The sequence below is a fragment of the Aedes aegypti genome, chromosome 2 (genome assembly GCF_002204515.2).
Source record: "Aedes aegypti strain LVP_AGWG chromosome 2, AaegL5.0 Primary Assembly, whole genome shotgun sequence".
Classification (NCBI taxonomy): domain Eukaryota; kingdom Metazoa; phylum Arthropoda; class Insecta; order Diptera; family Culicidae; genus Aedes; species Aedes aegypti.
In genome coordinates, this window is record NC_035108.1 from 446,025,773 (window position 1) to 446,052,089 (window position 26,317).

A 26,317-nucleotide genomic window follows, 5' to 3' on the forward strand; every position below is an offset into this window, starting at 1 on the left:
TCTACGATCTTTCAAACATTTCCACAGAACTTCTTTCAAGAAAACCCGCGAAGGTTAATTCCAGAGTTGTTGGTAAAATTCCGACAAAAAATTCAACGCCATTTCATCTACGGTTATTCCAAAGAATTGTTCCAAAAATACCTCGAGGGGTTATGCGAGTGAATCCAAATAATCCGACCTTGAATTCGACCTTCGAGCTTCTCTAGAATTTTCTCGACCATTTCAAGGATTTCTTCCAAACATTTGTCAATGAATACCTGAATCTTGAAATCTTGAACCTTCTATCACAGACAAACAGACGTCACACTCTCATCACTGTCCATCGACCACCTTTTTAACGGTCGATTCAAATATATTGTAATTGGTCAATCCACCACCCGCAGCGCTCGCATCGTTTTTGTTCGCGTTTGACGCTTACACACTACCGCCATCTGATGGTCCATCGGTCAAACACAACGATTTTAGCATTGGGCGTACATGTTTTCTCGACTATGATTTCGATCGCGATTTGTTCTAAGTGTTACGTCTGTTTCTCTGTGCTTCTATCTTGAATCTTGAAAATCTTCTAAAAGTTGAAATTCTTATTCATCAAGGATGACTTAAGAACATACACAAGTTTTAACAGAAGTTACCCTAAGATTTGCCTTGGGAATACGTCACGTATTATTTTTCAATAATTTCTCAGCGTCCTGGAAAATGTCATTAGCTGTTCTCTGGAGAAATGTATGGAAAACTCCTGGAAGAATGCTTCCGTGAAGAAATCTGAACTTCCGTGAGAAATCTCTTAGTATTATTGGAGGAATACTCAGAAAAATCTTATGGACAATCTCTGGAGTAATTCCTGAAGGTATCCTTAGAAAAGTTTCTAGTTAAAATCTTGAAGAAATTCGGAAGTACAATCTTCTAGAAAATTCTGAGAAAACCTTAAAGACATCTGGATAAGTTACAGGAAGAATATTACAACATACTTTAAACGAGAATCGTGGAGGATGTTCTAGAAAAATCGATTGGAGAATGTATTTTGAAATAATCCTGGAGGACTAAAGGATTTCTTGGAAAATATCTGTAATAATATATGAAGGAATTTCTGATGGAAGCCCTGAGGTATCTTTGTGGCATTTTTATGGAAAAATCCAGGTTTTATTTTGAGGTATCCAGAACATTTTTTTTTTTTTTTGAAGAATTCTTAAGGAAAATTCTTGGAGAGTTTTTTGGGAAATAATCACTAAATGAACACCTACAGAAAAATGGAAATCTCTCAAGTAAAGATATGTATCTAACATGAAGAAATTATTTGTCGTAATGCCACGAGAAAATAAAAAAAAGTTTTATAAATATTCTCAGAGAAAGGTCTGGTGTTATCCCACTCTTTTCTGCTGGTTCTTGTTAGGTTTCGTTTTGTGTTTCGATTACAGTTTGATTCCATTTCGGTTTCTATTTAGTCTCTTTTTTCAGGAAAAAGGTTTTTAAATTTCCTTTTTTCAAGACATTGAGTCGCTACCCGCCCTGCTCTATGCACATTTTTAAAATAATTGGATTAAAAAAAGGAACGATTCTCGAAATATAATCTGGAATTTAAACAATTTTAAATTTGGAATTACGTTACAATTATTCTTCCAAATGTACTCCTACCGATTTACCCAATTAATTCAGACATAAATTCATAAAAAAAAATCTCCAAGAATAACCTTAAACATTCCTCTATTCCTGCAATAATCACTCCTGGAGATCTTTCAGTGATTCCTACAGACATTTCTCAAAAGTTTATCTCGAAAAATTCGTTCAGAGCTTCCTCATTAAGTCCCTCCAGGACTTTCTCTATTTCTTACGGAGATTTAGCTTGTTATTTTCCAGCATTTAATCCAAGTTTTTGCAGCAAACTATCAGCAAGATTTCTCGGTGACGGTTGATGGTTTCCCCTAAGGAATGGTACATAAATTATGTCAACCCCCCCCCCTCCTTTTAGTCACGCTTTTTATAAAGGTCTTCCGAAAATATTTTAAGGCTTGTGACGCTTGGTTTTAACCCCTCCCCCTTGAAGCGTGAAATAGCTTGTGCATGCCCCCTGATTATTCCAGTAATTTATCAAGAGAATCCTCCAAGACTTTATCAAGTGTTCGGAAATTACTTCAAAGATCCTTCTCCTTACGAGTTTATCAGGTATTGCTCAAGAGGATTCATTAGAGCTTGCTGTAGGTTTTAAAAAATTTCTCCTGGAGAAATTCAGGAATTATTCCTCAATCCTTTCTGACAATTTGCTAGAGGAATTCCAAGATAAAAAATGAATTTGGACGAATAAATTTGTAAAGAGCTTTTAAACAAAGCCCGAAGTAATCTCTAGGATAAACCCTGGGGGATGATTAGAGAATTTCCTGGTTAAGAACTTGAAGATATTCTGAACAAAATGTTGGAGAAAGTGCTAAGCGAATCTCTAAAACTCTATGGAAGATTCATTGAACCCATTCTTGGAGAGAGGACTCAGGCCTTTCTTGAAAAATTTCAGAAATAATTTTCGAGGAATCTCTGTAGTAATTTATAAAACATTTTTGGAAAATTACTGGTTAAACTCTTGAAGGTATACGAAACGGAAATCGTGGAGGAATTCCAAAATAAATTCATGAAAGAATAACTGGATAAATTCCTGAACAAATCTTTACAGAAGTGTCAAATTCGAGTATTCATAGTAACAGCATCAATCAATGAGGGTTTCAGCGTTTACTGAAATTTAATTTAGAGCAAAGTCATATGTTTGCTACTGATGCATTTTTCGCAAGTTCCATCGGAAGCTGTTTAGCACACTGAAAATAATCCACACGTTCGATCCAGATTCTTGTTAACGTGGATTTGTCGTGTCGATTTGCACGGTGAAATGGCGTGTAAAACCTGTAATTCTGTTAAGGATTGACTTTGATTCGATGGCAAAGTCTTTTTCACACGATTTGAACGTGTCTTACAATGGCGATATCCAAAACTATTAGAACTAGTCTACCGATCGTGACAAGGACGCATATTTGCCAACACGCGTGACACATTAATAGGCATGTCATTTTTTGGGGAAATCGGGCGCCCGTAATGGGTGCCTGAATCAGAAAACTAGGTATCGCTAATAAATCCTCTAGCAAAGTTTTCGATTATTTGTAAATTGACGTGGTTTACATTTGAATTTGGATTGCCGATAGCGACTTGTTTTACAAGTTCGATTGACGTGTTTCACAATTAGTGAAAATGTACGTATGAAACACGTAAATCGAGCTTGTAGAATGTTTTCAGGGTATGTAAAATCGAAAACATTTACTGTTATTTATTACTAAACATGTTGTCAGGTCAACTTAGAAAAGGATAGTTATTAACTACAAAAACATAATTGAAAGTACAGTGTTATAGCAGTGTATGTGGTTATAGCATTGTTAACGTGGAAATTTCAATAACATTGTCTTTATTAATAAGATTTATTCATTGAATCTACAACTTTACTGGAAATACCATGATACCATCCTTGAATTTTTTGAGTTATGTAAATTATTTCAATTTGTCCAAAAATTGCTTCAGTCAAACCGTTATTGCTTTCAAACACGTAAGTGGAAATATTACTCAAAAATATAAGCGAAAATTCAAGTTATGTCAAATCGGTCCATAAATAACTCTAAGCATTAGTATGGAAAATCGAGAAAGTTGAAATGTATTGTCCTAAACTGTATGACTTCTTAGAATGATACTGCTTTGAAGACGGCAGGCTAACATCAACTCAGTAGCTTACTTTCGTTGTTGCTCTTCTATCCGAACTTCTGGTTACTTGAGACTATACCGTACGCGATATATCACAGACAGCGGTTGTAGAGGTCTGAGGTAGAAATATTGAAATATGCTTAATTTAAGTCATAATCAACGATGATGTGCACCCGTCCTAAACAGTGCAACCTGCAATAAATGGATGCAATTCAAGAAATAGGTCAACCGTTGATTAGTCGAGTATAGTAGTTGTATAATTTACATGCAAAGTGATCTAAACTGACCAATCGTACGCCGCTCATTGCACGTGTTTTATACTGCGCATGGCGCGATTCATTGCGTCACTACTTGCATCAGCCCAACCACTATTCAAACTAGATACTAGTCTAGTCAGTCGGACTAGCTGATGCATTTGCATACTGCACTGCTCTCCCATACCGGTACTAGCTGGATGAAAGCCTAGACTTGACCTACACAAAATCCCTTTTTATTGCGCCGTGTCCCGCGCCGGTTCGTATATCAAACGGATGCAACATTGTAGGCGGAATATTCCCGGCAATGAATATTGAGTGAGGATACCATGTAATTCCGCTCCAACGTGATCGTTCTCTCGTCGTCCATATCTATATGCATGATATGCATAAATTTAGCGGCGACGTCGAGATCATCATCCATCGACGACCGGCCGGCAATATACGCATTTGAAAATATGACCGGCGATCACGCCGCGGACAGCTGATTTTTGTTTTGAACCACTTTTCACTCGAAATGTCTATCGTGTACCGCGGAGAGAGCGACAGATGCCATGCCATATACCGGTTCGTTATTGTTCGTTAAGCATCGATTGAACCAGAATGGCAGTTTAAATTTAGCACTACTGCGACGACGACGACGAGGACTGCATAACCCATGGAGTTCATTAAGCCCATCCATGCTCTTTGTACCCGGACAGAACGCGTGTGATAGGATTTCTCAACGTCAGTGGGCATCGTCTGGAGTCACTACTATCGAGAACGATATGGACACTTGACAACCCTTCCACTGAAATTCGAAAATTTAGGTAAAATAGAACCAAAAATAAGTCGAGTCTAGTACACGACACTAAAGACGGCCTTACAGTTGAGGTCGATATACGCGTATCTGTCAAAAGATACAAACTCTAGTGGAATTAAATGGTATAGTACTAAATTCGGTTTTACATCTACTCAAAAGAAAAGTTTTGTACAAGAAGTCCAAGGTCAAGCCGAGTAGAGTACCAATTTATGTTGGTGCAAATGCAGAAATGATCGACTGGCAAAGACAGCTCTCGGTTGATTAGTGCTCATAGAACACTATGCTGAGGATAAGGCTTTGTCGCAATCGAAATGTAACGCTAGAAGACGGTTTTTCGATTCGTCACTGCAAACCGTTGAAAATGAAGTTGAGTAGGAGTCACACCGCAAATCTTCAAGGGCAAAATTCTTGATCAATTGGTCATTCGCTGGTGATGGCCGATCGATCAAATTTTCAGCGTGAAAGGATCGGATCGAAGTGAATTCTATCACAGAAGATAATAGAGAGGTATTGGGTGATATGAATAAAAAACTTTGAACTTTACTACATGTAGCATCTACTCAAAAACAAAATCCACAAAGTTTACTACACTTTTGGTATGAATTAGAGTGTCCATCCCGGGACATCCCGGGACAAAAAATCCCGGGATTTGGCAAATTTCGGGATTTCCCGTTTCCCGGGATTTTATTTCTGATATCCCGGGAATCCCGGGATTCCCGAAATGTACGTAGAATTTGATGAAAACCACTAAATTTCAATTGTTAATGACATTTTTCCTTACTATAAACCTTATTTGATAAAGTAGAGAAGCATAACGGAAAAGAAAATAAACGAGTAATTATTTTCATGAAAATATCTATTTACCAAGTAAGAAACACATAGTTTTATTTGTCTAGTTGCAATGTTTTAATGCTTTTCTTTTCAGCATTAGCCATTTTTATAAGCCTATGCTGAGATAACATATTTGAAAGTACGATTTGTGGTAGTTTACAAATCGCAAGTCGGTACCATCTGTAAAAAGTAGGCACTTATAAAATTGACTGAGAAGTTTTCAATCTCGTTTTCCATACAAATATTCATAAAAATCCAGGAGATTGGAACATGTTTCGATTTCAATGAAACTTTCATAATTTGCTTTTTACTCCGTGCAGTGGGACTTACATGCGTTTACTTTTCATTATGGGGCAATTCGACTTGGTGTTCTTTCCTTATTTTACTGAACAAAAAATGATTTCTAGTTAGTGCAGCTGAAAGATCATTAGAAGATATAATGAAAACTGATATCAGCTCAATTTTTACCAAAATGCAGATGGCTCTGACTTGCGATTCAGGGCAATGAACTTCAGTCAATAATTTTCAGTAATTATCTTTTAGCATAATCTACAATAACTTCAATGATCTTTGATCGTTTCTTTTGTTCTAAAGTTTTTATGGCTTTTCAAATGTTTGAAGTAGAGTGTCCATTTCCCGACCATTTTTCTCGTCCCGGGATTCGGGACAAAATTCTATGCTTTTCCCGGGAAATCCCGGGATCCCGGGATTAATAATTTTTTTAATAAAACTGGCATTTCGGTTGAAATGGAAGTTCAAATTTAACAATACAATGTTTTTTCAATGAAACAAACAGATAATGTAAATTTTAATATTTTAATTATAGCATATTACATTTCAGATATTCTGATGAAGAAACCTAACAAAAATCAAAACTTAGCTTGACTAATTACGGGTTTGCTATGGATTTTTTCAAATTCTCTATAACATTTATGAACGCAAGTATGATAAAAACTTTAGTCATAATATTAAAGCAATTGGCTTCAAACATTTGAAAAGCCATAAAAACTTTAGAACAAAAGAAACGATCAAAGATCATTGAAGTTATTGTAGATTATGCTAAAAGATAATTACTGAAAATTATTGACTGAAGTTCATTGCCCTGAATCGCAAGTCAGAGCCATCTGCATTTTGGTAAAAATTGAGCTGATATCAGTTTTCATTATATCTTCTAATGATCTTTCAGCTGCACTAACTAGAAATCATTTTTTGTTCAGTAAAATAAGGAAAGAACACCAAGTCGAATTGCCCCATAATGAAAAGTAAACGCATGTAAGTCCCACTGCACGGAGTAAAAAGCAAATTATGAAAGTTTCATTGAAATCGAAACATGTTCCAATCTCCTGGATTTTTATGAATATTTGTATGGAAAACGAGATTGAAAACTTCTCAGTCAATTTTATAAGTGCCTACTTTTTACAGATGGTACCGACTTGCGATTTGTAAACTACCACAAATCGTACTTTCAAATATGTTATCTCAGCATAGGCTTATAAAAATGGCTAATGCTGAAAAGAAAAGCATTAAAACATTGCAACTAGACAAATAAAACTATGTGTTTCTTACTTGGTAAATAGATATTTTCATGAAAATAATTACTCGTTTATTTTCTTTTCCGTTATGCTTCTCTACTTTATCAAATAAGGTTTATAGTAAGGAAAAATGTCATTAACAATTGAAATTTAGTGGTTTTCATCAAATTCTACGTACATTTCGGGAATCCCGGGATTCCCGGGATATCAGAAATAAAATCCCGGGAAACGGGAAATCCCGAAATTTGCCAAATCCCGGGATTTTTTGTCCCGGGATGTCCCGGGATGGACACTCTAGTTTGAAGCCAATTGCTTTAATATTATGACTAAAGTTTTTATCATACTTGCGTTCATAAATGTTATAGAGAATTTGAAAAAATCCATAGCAAACCCGTAATTAGTCAAGCTAAGTTTTGATTTTTGTTAGGTTTCTTCATCAGAATATCTGAAATGTAATATGCTATAATTAAAATATTAAAATTTACATTATCTGTTTGTTTCATTGAAAAAACATTGTATTGTTAAATTTGAACTTCCATTTCAACCGAAATGCCAGTTTTATTAAAAAAATTATTAATCCCGGGATCCCGGGATTTCCCGGGAAAAGCATAGAATTTTGTCCCGAATCCCGGGACGAGAAAAATGGTCGGGAAATGGACACTCTAGTATGAATAAAAAACTTTTCGAACATGTAGTACTTACTACTTTCGAACATGAGCAGTGACTGAAGCTGCACGTTAAGAAATTTCCATTCAGAGTGCAGAGTGATTCTGCACGTAAAGAACAATCTATTCAGAATGACGCCTAAAATTAATACAATCATGCATATGAAGAAAATCCATGGAATCTAATCGATTACGCGACAATTTGCCCAAATCATGAAGGTGCTGTTATTTGACTAAATTTGTTGTGTAATTTTGCGATTAGTCTGGTATTCTCTTTATGTCTATGATTTTATGATGATGGTACATCAAAGAATTTTCTGGGTGATTTTCGGCCTTCGCCAACGCCAGTGATTGATGATTTTTTAAATACTAACTTAACATCTATGAAGAGATCTTGAGATTACAGCTATCAAATTTGGAACCACATATCACAGACAAACAGACGTCACACTCTCATCGATGTCCATAGATCACCTTTTTAACGGTCGATTCAAATATATTGTAGGTGGTAAATCCACCACCCGCAGCGCTCGCATCACTTTTGTTCGCGTTTGACGTTTACGCACTACCGCCATCTGTTGGCCCATTGGCCAAACACAACGATTTTAGCATTGGGCGTACATGTTCTCTCGACTATGATTTTAACCGAGATTTGTTCTAAGTGTTACGTCTGTTTGTGCACATATTTTCTAGCACCAGTTCTGAGATTCTGGTGAAATTGCGGTAGAATTTTGATGCTCCCCGTGTGTTTTCTTAACAGCATGTTGAATTCCGTAAGTTATAAGTGTTTCTGCGATATTCTCGTTATTTTGGTGGGGTTTCTGATAGTATCCTTGGAATGTCTAGAACTTAGAATGTCGAGATTTTTATGGGAATTGTAGTGATTCCATTGGTAGTCGTTAGAATTCAATGAAGATCTCCCCTAAAACACCAGGGTTCCCTTTGAAATTATCAAAATTCTTGTCGATTTCACAAAAAATCCCATTGAAATCTATAAAATATTTACCGACATTCAAATTGTTTATATTAAAGCTTTGCTTTGAAATTCCAACGGAACTGGAGATCAACGGAATCTTAAAGGTTTTTACAATAATTACGAAGATTGATTTTCAGAATTACAAATATTCACACAATAATTCGCAGGAATCCCACCGCAATCTCATAGATTCTTACAGAAATACCGTCTCAAAGATACCCACAGAATTCCAAGAGATTAATATTCGAAATCCCATTCCCACCCCAATTGTAGAGTTTTTACCAGATTCCTAATATTTCCGCAATATTCCTAGAATGGTATTTAAACATCCAGAATTATCATGAAAATCCGACATCCCTATCGGAATCCCAAAGTTCCTATAGGAATTCCGGAATTCAAAAGGAAATCTGAGATGTCAGAGTTTACAAGTAAAATTCCAAATTACATTATAAATATCTGAATTCCTACCGACATCCTAAAATTCCTAGAAAATAACATAATTATCGTAATGCCAGAATTCACACGGATATTGCAAATTGCTACTGCCGGTAATCTTACCGGAATCTCAGCATTGGCGGGGCGAATGTTTTCGTAACCTCAGAAGTCCTAAGCAAAACTCAAAATACCTTCCGAAATATCAAAACTCATATCGTTTTCCCATGATTTTTACTCAAAAGTAAATTATTCCATTCAATTCCGCAATCTCAAAGCATGTGTAGCAACCTCTGAAGCTAACTACCAGTAGCTTTGTAGTAAATGCTACCTTTATTCATACACCCAAAAGTTGAAACTGTCATTATAGGCGTTTTCTGCGTCTATTGATGGCGGAAAAGTGTTCTTCTGAGCGACATGACGTTTTTAGGCGTCTATTGATAGGCAGATAATCCGGTCATTGAGTCGAGCAGTTTTTACGGTACAAATGGAGAAGTAGAAGTTGATATGCTTTTTGCACCACTCATACCAACAAGCGGGTTTAGTGCTGTGGTATAGTATTTGGTTCTCACGCTCATGGCCATGGATCGATCCTGGTTGATGTCGCATGTGTATTTTTTTCTTTCATGTGCGTGCATCACCAACACATGTATTAAAAAATAAAACTTTCACACATATGCCTTTTAAGTGCATGTATTGGAAGTATGGAAATACGCAAAAAACCGAAAGGGTGCAAACCAGATTCGAACCATAATCATCGGATCGACTAGCACACTATGTATCTACTGCTCCAAACTTACTACTGAAATGATGGGTAACCAAAGTCGATGTGGTTTTACGTTTCATATGCATGATTGCTCATGCTATTGATAAACATGTTAACATGTGTTATCCCCAGCAACATAAAGAGTCTCCTTTAAAGCGTTAATCATCGTATGTTGTACAAGTTTAATGTATATTCATAATAATTTATCACCTACCAGAGTAGCCACATTCTCTATTGTAGAACTTACTTGAGGACTGTTCATTTTATAAAGTGGACACCTTGTGCATGCTATATCTTTATAATATATCAATAGAATCGTAATCGGTTTTCTGTATACAGTATCGTTAGACTATTATATTATTGCACGATGGTGTTATAACAAAAAAGCCATCAAAATAATTATAATTCACACGAATAAGGAACAATGTTTAGAATGGTCAAAGATTGGTAGGTCTGGAGCCAAGTATAATAGTTGAGTATACCAAAACACAATTCATTCATAAAAATTCGGATTTTTGGTATGTGAAAAATATTGTTTAAGTTTGAAGAACATCTTTTCTAGGAAGTTTTTGTCGAAACTTCTTTGTTCTTCTTTGTAAGATCTTATATTTCCATATAAGAGGAAAATAATAGTATTACGATGCACAGAAAACCGATTATGATTTCATTGATAAACTAGCTAAACCAACCTGGCTAGTCACGTTCCATAAGAATTTTCAAGCAAAAACCTCTTTCAAAGATTAATAATGTTTATGTTCAATTGCAAAATGATAACATGGACAGAGAAATTTTTCTGTTGATAAGTATGCCATTGGTGTATGAATAATAAGCTGAGACACGCATGATATTTATGAACGCAAAATCGCCCAAATTTATGCTATAACCATACTCCATTGTTATAGTGCCGTTATTCTGATCTGAAATAATTACAGCTGCTGCTGTAATGCACATGCTGTTGTGAAATATTTCAAAAGTTCCAGAAGCTTCTATAAATTAGAGAGAAGAATCTGACTGAAAATTCTAGAATATTCTATTGAATCCCGATTAACCAGAGCTACAATTTCTGTATAGATCTTTGTGCTGCGATGGCGATCGTCAACGATTTAAAACGAATCGAATTGTAATTAGGGGACTATCGATTAATGAATATATCGAGTCATCGAACAGGAATGCTTTGGAAAGCTCTTTTAGGGGACCATTATAGTTACCATAAAAAAATATTTTTATTTTGCCTTCATAAGTCGATATCGAACCATGGAACATCGACTCAAGAAGGTTGTGTAAATTAAAAAAAAACTAGAATATTCGGCCCACAATCATGTTTATCTTTCCTTTGCATATATCTTATTTATTTTTGAACCTTATATTGAAATGACGAAACCCGTAATGAATCACATTTTCAACTTGCATCGGAATTTAAGTGCGGTCGAACAGCATAAAGTTGGTTTGTTTACATTTTGATTACCGTCCAAGTTCATAAAACCTGAAAACTACAATGATAAAAAGATCGTGACTTTTATACGAATTAGGAAGGACAAAGCTCCGGAAAACTCTAGAACACCCTGTGCAATAGCTGTTATAGTGCTCCACAATTTGCAATAGGGTCCTAAAATGGTTAATGAAATCTTGTTTTCATTTAATAACACGAAAGATCATATTACTGCAACTACTTTAGCAATTTTTCTCGCTCAAATAACGGATATATCATATTAAAACTTTAATTTCAAAATTGGATCCATAAATGAACCTTGACACTTGAGATCATGTTTGACGTTCGCTTAGTCGACAAAAATATCACAGGGGTTTTAGTTTTAACACTGGGGTTGTTCCTATCTGACATTTCGGAAGGGACACGGAAAACAAAATACACCCAAAATTTGAGTTCAAATCAAGGAGTGTGACAAAATCTATAAAAACATAAAAAAATGTTTTTTTGTACTTAAACAAATAAAAAACATTAAAATATTGAGTCAACATGTGTTTTTGGCCTGAACGTAAGTGTTTGGCACTCAAATTGGGACAGGGCTTTAGGACCCTATTTTAATGTTGTAACATTCAAATGGACTTTTGCAGTGCTCTTAATTTAACTGTTGTTGTGCTCTTAAATTGCTGGTGCTGCTCAATGAAACCTTTCAAAGCGATAGTCACTCAAGCAAAATGATTATCTAAATACAGGGACCGGAATCTATTATGATAATTCGCCACAAGAAATCGGGTTGAATTTCATAAATTTGCCTGAAGAACCAAAAAATAAAAACAAAATAAATACTCGCGCTTACTCGGAATCGAACCAAGGACCTCCCAATTCATAAACCAGTGCTATCTCTACGCACCTATCGATGGCTTGATGAGAGGAGTGACAAAAGCAATATATAAAGCGTTTTATATTGCAATATTCATCCCATTCCTCTGACATGTCCACCATCCATTTGCCGCGTGACCATTTGCCTAAGTGTGCGTTTCCGATGCCATCATTCGGCTTCGGATTGGTTGTGCAATTGTGTGGGTCGGGTGTAAACATTTAGATTGCTCGAATTTTCAAGTCCAATGTGCTCGATTTCAATTGACGGGTTTGCCCGTCTACGCTTAGGAGGCGAATCTTACCATCAATAGGTGGATTTAGCACCTAATACGCTAGGAGGGAAATCCGCCATCCGAATTATTTTGGGTGTAGCAATGCGTTGTTTGTAGTATGTTCGAAAGGTGTAGAAAGGAAAATGACACAAACATGTTCCACTCGTGTTCCACATATAGCGTTTACTACCGAGAATGTAGTAAACTCAACTTTACTACATTTTATTCATACGGCCCATTGAACGCGACTCTCACTAGCTAGACCAGGGTAGTGTATAGATGCATTGATTTTAAAGCTATCATTGTTAGGTTTAAAAAAAATTCACTGTCCTTACTCCTACCGATTTACCCAATTGATTCAGACATAAATTAAAAAAAAATCTCGGAGAAATCTGTCAAAAATTTCTACAGAAGTTATAACGCATATTTTTTAAAATTTATTGAAACTATTCCTTCCATCCCGAATTTTTCCGAGGATGTTTAAAGGAGCTTCCTTCAATTATCACTCCCGGAGATCATTCAGTAATTCCTACAGACATTTCTCAGAAGTTTATCTCGAAAAATAATCGGTCCAGCATCTTTTCGTAATGGAAATTTCCTTAACTTACCTTGGCATAGAGCATCATCGTACCTGCCACACGATATAGGGCAAACGGTCCCTTAGTGGAGGTAACTCCAATAGTGGAGGTAGTGTGTTTTGGCATGTTTCGCGCTAATAAATGATTATGTGATATTTTTATATTATGCGCGATGCGAAAATGATGCGAAAATGATGCAAGTAATCGAATAATATTTATAAAATTTAACCGTAAAACTATTGAAAACAATTAGTTTGCTTAAAAATTTTTCTCCTTTGCACCTATAGTGGTGCATCAGTACCCATAGTGGAGGGTCCCATAAGAAATCAATGGATTGCGCCACTAAAGGAACCATTCTTAAAACATACCTCCACTAAAGGAACAGTGTTCCTATTATTGGTGCAAGGCTTTTTGCATGGAAATTTCAAATGAATCGTGATATTTATACATTTGAATGATAGAAGGATTTGAGATCTATCGAATGATACGTTGAAATCATATATTTCATGATTTTATCACCATGTTTTAGCAGTTTTCCCTCAGGTGCACCACTAATGGTACACTTGCCCTACGAATGAGAAAATGGCAACTTTGGCAAAGAAAACTCTCAGTTAATAACTGTGGAAGTGCTCATAAGAACACAAAGCTGAGAAGCAGGCTCTGTCCTAGTGAGGACGTTAATGCCAAGAAGAAGAAGAAGAGTCTTTGCACGATGGTTTTCATACACACCAAATTTTCGATTTGTCTTCCAGCAATTTGGTTTGCTGAAACTAATTCAGCAATAAACCATTTTACTGATGTACAGCACTTCTGAAACTGTTGCTGAAATTCAGCAATCTGACTTGCTGGATAGTTGTCAACACTATCAGATTTACTGATTTTCAGTAACTTGTATGACAAGTGACAGATAACCAGCAATCGATTTGAAATTTTGCTGTAAACCAGTAAACATAATTACTGAACTCCAGCAAAAGTTGTACCTGTCAACCGAGAAACTTAAAACGAGAAAATTTTTCTACCACTGTTACCATTTGCCAGCTTGGAGTTTAATGGGAAATGTAACCCAACTAGTCATACTTTTTTATCCCTCGGAATATCTGAGTAAGTACTGTATTAAGTGGAATACCTAATATTTAAAAATAATTCAAGTGTTTATTTCTAGGATAGTAACAAATCCGGAACGGGAAATAGTGCTTAGCCTTTTCCTTTCCCCACCAAGTACCGAAAAACATTGCTTGACTTTTTATTATGAAAATAAATATTTATGTCATGAAACGGAATATCATTTTTATAATTCAAGACTTTTACCTAACCTTTTCATCAACCAGGACCTGGTGACCCAAAATTACTGAAAAGCAGCAAAAAATCCCACTAGAGGAACAAAAAACCAAATACTGATTATTCAGCAAGTGGAAATGTACTTTGCTGGATGGTCAGTAAATCAGCTGTCATTTTTATGCGAATTTGCTTTGCTGAATGATCCAGCAAATTTCATATTGCTGGATAGATTGCTGAATTTACAGCACAAAAAAAAATCAGCAAAAATTTGCTGGTTTACAGCAATATAGGCTCTACTAAAACATTATCCATGGTGTCGTTTAATGTTTTCCCTTGAGGGATGGTGTCACGCTAAGTTTCTCTTGACCACCCCTCTTTGGCACGCTTTTTTATAGATCTTCCGCAGGCATTGCAGAATTCGCTCTCATTTGAGTATGAAGCACGATCAAAGCAAGCAAAAAAAAAAACATCCTATCTGTTCCGGTTCACGATCGTCATTGTATCGCAAGGTGTAACAAGTCTGATAAATGGAAGCAGCGAGCGAGAGCCCCAAAGAGAGAGCGATGATAAAATACATTTTTCTCGCTTGTTTATCGTTGGGGATAGGTGTTTTTCTTTACTAGCACGATAAACAACCCACGAACTTCCAATAGCAACAGTGTCCCCCAGGCTTGGAGCATGTTTAGAGGGGTTTTATCATGCACTACTATACCCCCAATCTGATCAAAGTTGTAGCAGTATACGATAAACAGTCTCTCATAATGTGCAGCATGTTATGATAGTTACAGAGAGCGATACGTGAGAGATTCTCTCGATTTTCTCAGGATTCAATCCCTGATCTTCCGAAAATATTATAAGGCTTGATTTGACCCTCTCCCCCCTTGAAGCGTGACATAGCTTGTGCCTAACCCCTAATTGTTCCAGCATCTTGATAATGAAAGTCCTCCAAGACTTTATCAAGTGTTCAGAAGTCCTTCTATTTAGGAGTTTATCAGGTAGGTCAAGAGGTTGCATAAGAGATGCTTTAAAAAATACTTCCCGATTTATTTCCTTATCATTTATGATTAATTTTCAAGGCAATTTGCTGGAGAAATTCCTAGATCTATATTAATAAAAATGGAATGGTGTTTGTATGTCACGAAATGGCTTACGAACAGGTCGACTTATTTGAATAACAACTACCGAAAAGCTAAACATTACATATAATTTGCATCCAATTGCACTTTGCGAAAGAGGACCACGTGATTATTGAGCTGGAATCGAATTCAGGTTAACTTCTGCGTTCATGAGTCCTCTCATAGCGTAGTGGTAACGCGCCCCAACTAGAGATCGGGGAGTCGTGAGTTCGATTCTCACTGAGAAGACGTGTAACTTTTTCGCAAATCTTCACATCAATTTGTCCATCTAATCCAATTGCAAATTATATGTAATGTTTAGCTTTTCGGTAGTTGTTAAACTTCCACTCGGCTGGTTAGCCGTAAACCACGTTTCATAATTAAAAACAAGTATTATTTGAATAATTATTTATCCGTTTTGCTCCTCAAGGGCTCCGACGTGTTTGTATGTATAAATATCTTAGGATATTCAGCGGAAAAATCGAAAAAAAAGAGAGTGAACGGTACTGTCATTTTGTACGATCCATAGCGTTTTTCGACAGCCTACTTGATGGCAAGACGAAGTTTGCCGGGACCACTAGTAAAGAATAAATTTATGAAGAAATTTTTAAATGAAGAATCTCTAGGCTGATTGGGTCCCAAAATGTTCAATTAGTTCTTGTTTTTATTTAATAATACGAAAGAGCATGATCTTGCAACTACTTTAGAAATTTTTCCAGGTCAAATAACGGCTATGTTCGATGCCTGAGCCGGCCAAAAAAACGAGATAAGTTAAAAAAAAAAATAACGGCTATAAGGGATGGTACACAAATTATGTCACGCTAAATTTCCAGTTTTTCGATCCCCCCCCCCTTGTTACACTTTTTGTATGAGTCCTCTGAAAATTTTGCCCCCCCCCCCCTTGGAGCGTGACGTAATTTGTGCATGATCCCTCACATATTTGAACTTTAATTTTAAAAATGATTTCAAATATGAACCTTGACACTTCTGATCATGTTTGACGTTCTCTTTATCGACAAAAATGGCACAGGGCTGCTAGTTTTATCACTGCATGCCCAGGCAAGTCAAGGAAATTTCTATTACGAAAATATCCTGGACCGTCCGGGAATCGAATCCAGACAACTTCAGCATGGCTTTGCTTTGTAGACGCGGACTCGGCTGGAATCCCCAAAGACACAATCTGAATTTCAACATATATTTTTGAAATATTTTTTTCAATCACGAGTTCAAAAGTTATATCAATTTCACTTAAGTGACCTTTTGACGAAACATTTTAAATTTATTTTAAAGTAGAAAAGCCCTTCACAATAACTGTTTTTAGCAAATCAGTTCATCTCGTCTAGATCTATAACATTACTGTATATAACATGAAGTTATTCATTATTTATTTTTTTGAATTATGTCAATTATTAATGTGTCAAAAATCGGTTTAGCCAAACCGTTATTGTTTTTAAACACGTGAGTGAAAATATTATTCAAAAATATAAGGTAAAATTCACGTTATGTCAAATCGGTCCATAAATAACTCATACCTAATTCCAACAATTAGTATGGCGAATCGAGAAAGTTACAAATGTATTGTCAAAAACTGTATGACTACTTAGAATGATACTGTGTTGAAAACAGCAGGCCAACATCAACCCAGTAGCTTAGCTTCGTCATTACTCTTATATCCGAACTTCTGGTTACTTGAGACTATAACGTACGCGATATATCACAGACAATATTTCTACATCAGACCTCAACAACCGCTGTCTGTGGGTTGTTGAGGTCTGAGGTATAAATATTATTATGCAAAAAAGTAAAAGACCTCTAAAAAAGTACAAAACAAACAAACTAACTTTATCATTTCAAAATTTTGAAAAAATTACCAGCTTTACAAAAAAGTAAGAGGTTGTTTCCGAGATACGACCGCCAAGTTGACGTTGGATAACGTTAGCTTCTTTTATTTCCTGGTTTGAGACCGTCACGAACTTATGAAAGAGCATAACGGGATTGGTGGTATGATGGCTACCGCTTCTGCTTCATAAGCAGAAGATCATGGGTTCAATCCCAGGCCCGTCTCTTTTCTCGTACTTTGTAGTTGTATATCTCCCACTTGCTTCTATCTTCCATTCTAAATCTATCACACTCAAACTATTCGTTCATAGCAAACGCTAGAACCAGAGACGGACAAGAAACCGGTTCCCTAACGCTTCCATTCTTCCCCGCGCGCATGCCTTTCCGTACGCCTGATACATAGGCAGTCTGCTAACCACAAAAAAGCAAACCTCTCTGCCATGCCTTTCCCCCAATCCATACACTCCCGCATGTACTGGCTTAGATGGCTCTACGTGGAAGCCAGTATAATCCCCATCAATTCCCATTTTCGCTAAAAATAGAATTTCACCAGCACTTATACACTAAGGATGCCTGTTAGTTCCAAGCAGTCATTCGGTAGGTTCCTTGTGTAAGGCCGCACGGGACGTCATCATAATCACCTTATCCATTTCAAGAAGCAAATCCCAAGAACCACTCCATATATCGATGCGAAAATGTATCACTATGATTCTATATATGTAGTGCACAACCCGATAAATTTTCAGCTTCATCGGTTCATTAAAACTCGAGATTTGCTTCCACAAAGTTTTGATGATAATTGTTAGAGTGAGACGAAAGATAGGGAAAATAACAGCTCTCCCGTGTCCCCGAAAGTGCAGCTGATCTGGCGATACTGGAGTAGCATCCACGGGCGGCCAATCAAGCTCAAGCTCAAGTCTCGAACTTATGAAAAAGCACGTGCACGTTGTAATTTGTAATTGTTTCAATTTAGTTTTCTTCTTCTTTTTTCTGGCATTACGTCCACACTGGGACAGAGCCTGCTTCTCAGCTTAGTGTTCTTATGAGCACTTCCACAGTTATTAACTGAGAGCTTACTACGCCAATGACCATTTGTATATCGTGTGGCAGGTACGAAGATACTCTATGCCCTGGGAAGTCGAGAAAATTTCCAATCCGAAAAGATCCTCGACCGGTGGGATTCAAACCCACGACTCTCAGCTTGGTCTTGCTGAATAGCTGCGCGTTTACCGCTACGGCTAACTTGGCCCCATCAATTTCATCGTGTACCGTAAATCCGGGTAAAATTTATCACTGTGTCATACGATTCTATTTCTACCTAATGGAGCACAAATATTAATGCAACCTGCAGGGAATCAACGGTGTTTGTCGTTACTATTGTCAAATTGTGTGTTATGAAGTTTTATTGTGTTAAAGAATGTTTACTTCTATGAAAATAATGTAAAATTTAAAAATCATGTACGGTGTAGTATTGACAAACATCAATAAACTTCTAGTTCTGAACACGGTTGAAATAATTAAATTTCTTGTAGATATCATGGATTTTCTTATGAAATTGCCTACACTTAGGCGTTTTCATTCTACCTCTTGAAAGTAACTATTCAATATCTTTAAATATTGCATTGTTAAGAATTAAGCAAGCATATTTGGATTAAGGGAGCTCATATTCATTATGTAGAGTCGTTTCATAAAATTACAATAATCGCATGGACAATTGATCAATTTCACCCCGAAATGGGATTCCCCGATTTTTTATTTAAGGGATGATTTTTAGCACTAAAAACACACTTGTTAGAAAATGTTGGCACATGAGCCAAAGAGGCTGACCGTCGTACTTGTTTCCCTGCATTTAGTTGTTTGGCATTTTCAACAATATTGAAAACAGACAAGAAAAACCACGAAAAATGATCAATTTTACCCGAAAAACTTCAAAACGTCAAAACCTTACAACAGCAAGAAAAATATGCTTTTTTATGGAAAATAATACATGCCTCGATATTTACCCATCTATCAATAGTTTAATCATGAAAATTCGTAGAAAGATTTCCAATCGATTGGTGCAAGAATCACGAAAATCAATATGGGCGTTAGTATATTTTTAACAGTCAAAATCTAAACACGAATCGAAATTGTACCCCAGTATGTTGCCGTAAGACGTTATCCAACGTCAAAAAGGAAACCAAATGCAGTCACTTGAGAATCTTTGGGAACCACTGGTACACAATGTTCGCATGCGTGCCTATACAGTTTTTCAGTGCGATACGAATACGTGCGATGTCCGTTGTTCTACCGTCATTCGGTAGTCCTTGGTTTGTCTATGACCGTTCCCAAAACGCCACTCTTTCTTCTGATTATATTGACCTACGCTTCTACGCGAGCCATGGCGTACGGAAATATATCTACTTTAAATGATATTAGGTATGAGATAATTGAACTGAATGACTGTTTAGAAAACGACTACAAACCGGTGTACGGGAACTGTAGAAAGTTATACCAACGTCGCATCCATATGACCTAATTATTTTATCTTACAGAGAAACTACGATCCTTGTTTCAATAAACTTTAATACTATTCCTTTGTACCGCAGTGTCCCTACATCTATAGCCACAGAGAACATCTCATACAAAGGCACCTCTAACGAAGTTGGCGGTTCACCATTCACCACCATCATCAACGGTCCCCCCGGTCGAGAGTCAACGAGTCTGGATAAATTCCCTGAAACCTGCCTCGTTCCTCAGTCATTGTTTAGCATTCAACGGCAGCAGAAGCCACTCGCGAGAAAGAACAACACGCACCGGCAAAACGGTGGTGAATGAAAATATAAATATAAACTACTGAAATAGTAGCCCCCATATACCTACCTACATATAGTTTGCATACCGAGTCAGCACTAAAGAAGTTGTTGAAAACGAAACCACGAAACAAAAAAAAAACAACAAAGCATTTCGCGTTGGACTTGCAGTTCGAGTGATAGTGCACGAACAAGAGTACGGGAGTATCGAAAGTGTTTATAAAGGCGTTCCACCGATTGTAACGGAAATGGCGCATCAGGTCCAGCAGGTTTTCAAAACGGCACTCAAGGTCACGGGCCCGGCAAGGTCGATGTCGACCGGTGTCATGGGATCGATAGATGGTGAGTAGGGGTTCCATCAATTTATGAGGCATAATTTAATGAGGAAAGCTGTTGCTGTAGTAAGTAGATGCCTACCTACATTTCAAATAGGGACTCACATTAGAATTTTTTAAATTGAGTGAAAATAATTTGAAAAATTATTGTATATCTATTCCAAGTGAAAAAAATCAAGGTCATATGTCTTTGTTATAGATTTTCTGTGGACAGAAGTATATCACGCAATCTATAGAATATAGAACACAACGACAGTTTTAAACTTGAACAAATTACACCAAATATCGTCAATTTTGTTGTATAGAACAATAAATTTGAGAATATAAAAATTAATTTTAACATTGAATTCTGATGTTTTATTTTAATACCAAATTTACCCATCTTAAATTCATAAAATTGTCAACGACTTGTGCAGAAAAAGGCAAAGCACTCAAAGACGTATACAGTACCCGTTTTTCAATGATTGGTACTATTTGCAAACCTGGTACTAGTTAATAAAATCCGAGCTAATAGTTCACGACACGTTTACGGTTGGTCAGTCCTCAGTCAAATAATCTATTTGTTTTCATATATCAATGCTCTTGAATCAAGAGTCTTGATGGAACAGCCTGGATAATACTGAGGACATAAAATTCGAGTTTTATCAAAATTGTCCTGTCATTCAATTTTCTAAATTACTCGGTAATACAGCGAAAAGGCAATTTTTATTATTTCACTGTTTTATTATGAGTTGTGTAAGAATATTTCAGTATGGGGAACGATGATGAATTTTAGCTGAAATAATAATAAAGATGATTGTATAAAAATTGCTAACTGTTTGCTGAATGGATTTGAATTTAGAGAATAATGACAAAGATTCATTCTAAATTAAGGTATTTTGATGATCATATTCACTGAAATATGTTTCTCAACCACGAATAATTAAAAAAAAAGCTGTTTAATATGTTGTAAAAGATTTTGAATCTTCACTCATTGCTATTAGCTTTATCAATCCGAACAAGATTTTTACCTTTTTTTCTACATTTCCAACTGTAAACTTGTTGTAGGTTTTAACAACAGCAATAGTACTACAAATTAAATTTAACCTATATAAACTGGGAATAAAAATTATGTAACTTAAACAAGACATAAGTGTGTTTAAACTACAGTGATACCTCTATGAGAAGATGTTCCATGACTCGATATCGACTCATGGAACCTACTAAAAACCAAATTTCATGGCTGCTATGATGGTCCCTAGAAGTAGCTTTCCAAAGGATTGCTATTCCATGACTCGATATTTCCTTGAGTCGATGGTCCCTTCAATATCGACTCATGGAGGTTTTACTGTATTTTCTAATTGATTTTTGAGCGCGACGGTATGTGTGCGTTTGAAACGCAATTTCAAATGCGGGAACACCAAACGTGGTAAGATTTTCAACGAGGAAAGCGAAGTCAAAGATTGATTTTTATTGCTAGGTTGGCGGTGATATGCAGAACCGTAGCGTGGCCCCATTGGCGCCCTTGGCGAACCGTGATTTGAGCGCTCTTCGTTCATTTTTTCGCATATTTGCGTTAAGTTCCAGAAGATTTTGATGGATTTTTTTTTTTTCAAAATTCTAGTGCGTTTCCTGAAAATATTGTCCATTGAAGTTAAAGAAAAAATATCATCATAAAGCTCAAGTAATACTTAAACATTAGCTTACTTTAGTAAGGCTTGTACAAGAAGTCATACAATTTTTTTCAAATCTTTTTTAAAGGTGGATTGTCTGAATAATCAGAGGTTCTAGAAGATTTTTTAAGGATTGTAAATAAAATTAACGTTTACACCCGATTCTTTTCCATACATTTTTTTCCGCCAAAATCTTATTTTTGCATGAAACGTCAAAAAATTGTGTTACTTTTTTGCCCGGTTTTGAAAATATTGAATACAATACAAATTCAGGACTACCAACATTGATAAATCGAGCTTTATGTCAAAAAGTGACGTTTGTCTTCGTTTTAAGAGGGTTATAGCATATCTAACGGGAGCCCAATTACAACGAAGCTCACGAAGAAGTTTCACGAATCAACAGAGATAGTGCAACGAACGAAATTTTACTGTACTGCATTCACTACCCAGAACTTGGCGTCACGTCCTTTGGCATTTATTGAAGTTTCAATAAAATGGATGTTACACAAAGTTTTGCACAAATTCAAACATTTATCAGTTAGTTCGGAACAGTCTTTAGGAGAAACAAAAAAATCTGGTGTCATAAAAATACCCTATTTCATTGTTTTTCACGGGTCTGGATCATTTGGCATAAAGCCATTTGGCCCGCTCCCGTTTTTCACTTATGTTTGTATTGCAATATTATATAATTATCTGATAATCCTTCTCGGGATTCTACGTTAATTTCGCTCAGGATTTTTTTATAATATTGGTTATTAGGAAGTTATTTATGATCTATTTTTTGTATGAATTATGTGCCGAGTTGTGTGAAAATTCTTCCAACTATTCTGTGGAAACTCACTATTTTAACTACCAGTTAGTAGAATCTACATGTTCGTGTTGCGGCTGTTTAAAAATATTTTTTAAAGTAGGCACCATGCATAAGCTGAATTTTCTATTAACGAATCATTCAACACTTTCTGAGATGCTTCCAAAATATTTTGTTAAAATCGTTCCAGAAATAGTTTAAATCTACCATGTTTATGAATAGAGATAATAATGTATATAAGGGCCCATTCACAAATTTCATAACGCTGAAGGGGGTGGGTGGGTGTCCTCGTGATGTTACGGCTCATACAAAATTTACAAAATATTCATACAAAAAGCGTTACGTAGGGGTAGGTGGGTGTCGAAAATGTCCGTTTTTGGCGTTATGAAATTTGTGAATAAACCCTAAGAGGAATGATGGAATTTAGTGTGTAACGCAACATTAGCCCTCTATCGTTATTCGTTTATTTCTATGATTATTTTCCTAGATACTGTGACTCCAGAAACGCCCTAAACGTAAAATTAAATATGTATTAAAAAAAATAAGATGCATCACACATTTTGGCGCCCACTTAAGCCTGGCGCCCTTGGCGGGTGCCAACCTAGCCAACCGCACGCTACGGCACTGGATATGGACTATGGTTGCTAAGTACGCTTTAATTACTTTGTGTTACCGCATTTGAAGCCCAGTTAGAATTGATTATTGCACGTCAAACGCAAACAGCAATATATCAAACTATCATGACTTTTCAGTTAGTAAATAATATCAAATAATATCTAACTTTGTGTTGAATTTCTGGATTCTTATGTTTCTTATAAGTCCAACCGCTGAGGAAAACACATTAAAGGGGGGGGGGTGGTGCTTCATTTGCTACGTATTTTCCAAGAGGGCTATCAGCATTTGTGACTAAAATCTGCGAAGGGAACTGTTGATAGAAAATGAAATTGAAAAAAATCAAAAAAATCTTGAATTGATGGAACATGTTCGCGTTCGACATTGCTTGAAATTCGCATGGATTAGCTAAACAGACAAGACAAGCCAACAATCCTCATACTAATTCATCTGCATTTTCTCCCATTTTAGCTAACGTCTCGCCAAAACGGTCGCAAGGCATCCATCTGTCGGTCCAGCGTGACTATCCTGCAGCCGCTGCTCTGCCCTTGCCGGCCAACATCGATCCAACCGAGACGACTCGCTTCTCCCCCCAAAGGACTCGAGATATCAACTCGACGGCCATTCTGACGCATCAATCTTCCTACGTGGCAAACCACATCGATGTCACGGTGGACAACTCCAGCTCTGCTGATCCGCACGTGCAGTCCTACGATTGCCGTGGTGCGGTCAGCCTAAACTCCGCCATGCAAAGTAACGTCCCAAGCCCTTTCGGGGGAATGCACAAATTCACGCACCTGAACATGCCGGGCGGTGGATGGGCCCAGGAAGGCAAATTCCTTGCCCAGGATTTGCACTCGTCCCACTATATGAACCTCCGCAAGGAAGTGCGCTCCGATTGGTCCAACTACGAGGCCAAACCACAGAAAGGTACAGTCGGCTTGCTTGAAAGCTATAACAAACTAATGCTCAAGCAAACTTTGGCAGCATTTGGTAGTAACGGTAACCTTAGGCACGTTTCACTAAATCATAGCGCATTGACAAAAGAAATTCCAAAAGACACTAAACAAACGACTGAGGAACAGGCCTCGACGATAGCAGCAGGAGACTCGTCAACCGCGACGACTCCTCTGACACGTAAAGAACAGCTCAAAAAAGCGGTCAAGGAATACGGTTCCACCGTGATTGTGTTTCACGTGGGGATCAGTCTGGTTTCCTTGGGTGCTTGCTATCTTTTGGTCTCTAGGTTTGTAGCCGACGAAATCTTGTTGAACATTATTGATGTCTTGGTGGTAGCTGTTCTTTGTGGTCATTTTTAGCACGTGTATACCGTCAAACGGGACTCCTTTTGACACTATTCCGACATTCTTCAAATTTGAGGATTTGTAACTCTAATAATTCTGGATAGATTTCGAATTAGTGAAGCAGATTGGAATCCAAATTCAATACCAAAACTTTGGATTCACAACTCTCGCGAAAGAAGCATCAAACGACAGTGCAATTCCTATTTTAGCTTTGCACATGTAGGGGAATGTGGGGCAAGATGAGCACCCGGGGCAAGATGGGCACCCCTAGTTTGTGTCGTTCCTACCGATTTTTTTTCAATACATTATTTGGGGTTCTGATGAATATCATTAAATTGATATGATGGCCATAAATTTCAGCTAAAAAATCAACAGCACAACGTAAATATTGTCCAAAATACATAGAAGTCCAAAAATTAACCTTTTCATATAAGATTTGTTCATTTAAAAGTTATATTTTCGTTGCCTAAGCAAATTAATTCATACGTTTTTGGCCGTATAGTTATAAAATAATCTTCTGTAGATAATCAGGAGCAAAACTTTTTATCAAATTTAAGAAATATTTCAATTGTTTTGATTATATTAATAAATTTACACCCTTGGGGCAAGATGAGCACCATGTTCAAAATTAAGTAAAAGTGTGAAATTATAGAACCACATTTAGCTGTGAGCTTGACTTACGGTATCTTCTTTGCACAAAACAATTTTTCTAAAAAATATACAAACAAACAACAAATTTAATCGTTTTTTAAGTAAAATCTTAGCAATTTATGAAAAGTTATTTATTTTCTGATAAAAGTTTTAAAAACTAAGCTAGTTGAAGATAAATATTATCAGATATTAAAGATAATATCTTGGGATATTGCAAGCATTGAATAATAATAGTTTTCTTTAGTAAATTGCATCTTTTTATGGGGGTGCCCATCTTGCCCCGCAGTTTTTTTGACCGATGATAAAAAAGCTATTTTTTAAAGTGTTATTTGGAAAACTATTTATCACTTTTTAAAACTTTTAATGGTTGGAGGTCAAAGTAATAATGTAAAAGATAAGGATGGTTACCAATTTTACCAAAATAATTACGTTTAAGTAGGCTTAAATCGCGCTTATCCTTAGGGTGCTCATCTTGCCCCGCCTGACCCTACACGAGCAAAAAGTTTAAAATCAGGATATCGACTTCGTACGTTCATTATTTCTGCAGATTAGTGTCTTTGAAAACGTGAGCAGGGGCACAAGCCGGTCATTGTGGCCATGTTTCATCTTAATGAAGTGAAAATTAGGATATCCTTAGTGAAAATTGAACACTTCAATGCGATCAATACAATTTTATTTCTTTCATTGCTTTATAATAATTATTATCATTCACTGTGATGATTTTGGACCTTTTTTCCAGTGATAAACATTATTTGGAGAATTGTAAAGCTGAAAAAATTACACAAGTTTCAGCGA

General features: G+C 36.4%; 1 protein-coding gene across 2 annotated transcripts in view; it reads left to right on the plus strand.

Annotated features, from left to right (window-relative positions):
- The window catches only part of LOC5565834, a 29,646-nt gene that overhangs the window by 2,315 nt on the left and 1,014 nt on the right, over nucleotides 1-26,317 (plus strand). Inside the window, exons 2-3 of one of the 2 annotated variants that reach the window (XM_021847951.1) lie at nucleotides 19,957-20,502; nucleotides 24,039-24,813. In XM_021847951.1, the coding sequence (XP_021703643.1) occupies nucleotides 20,409-20,502; nucleotides 24,039-24,813 (869 nt within the window). In that variant the 5' untranslated portion in view covers nucleotides 19,957-20,408. The remainder of the gene's footprint in view (nucleotides 1-19,956; nucleotides 20,503-24,038; nucleotides 24,814-26,317) is intronic. The other variant, XM_021847952.1, reaches the window with a different exon arrangement.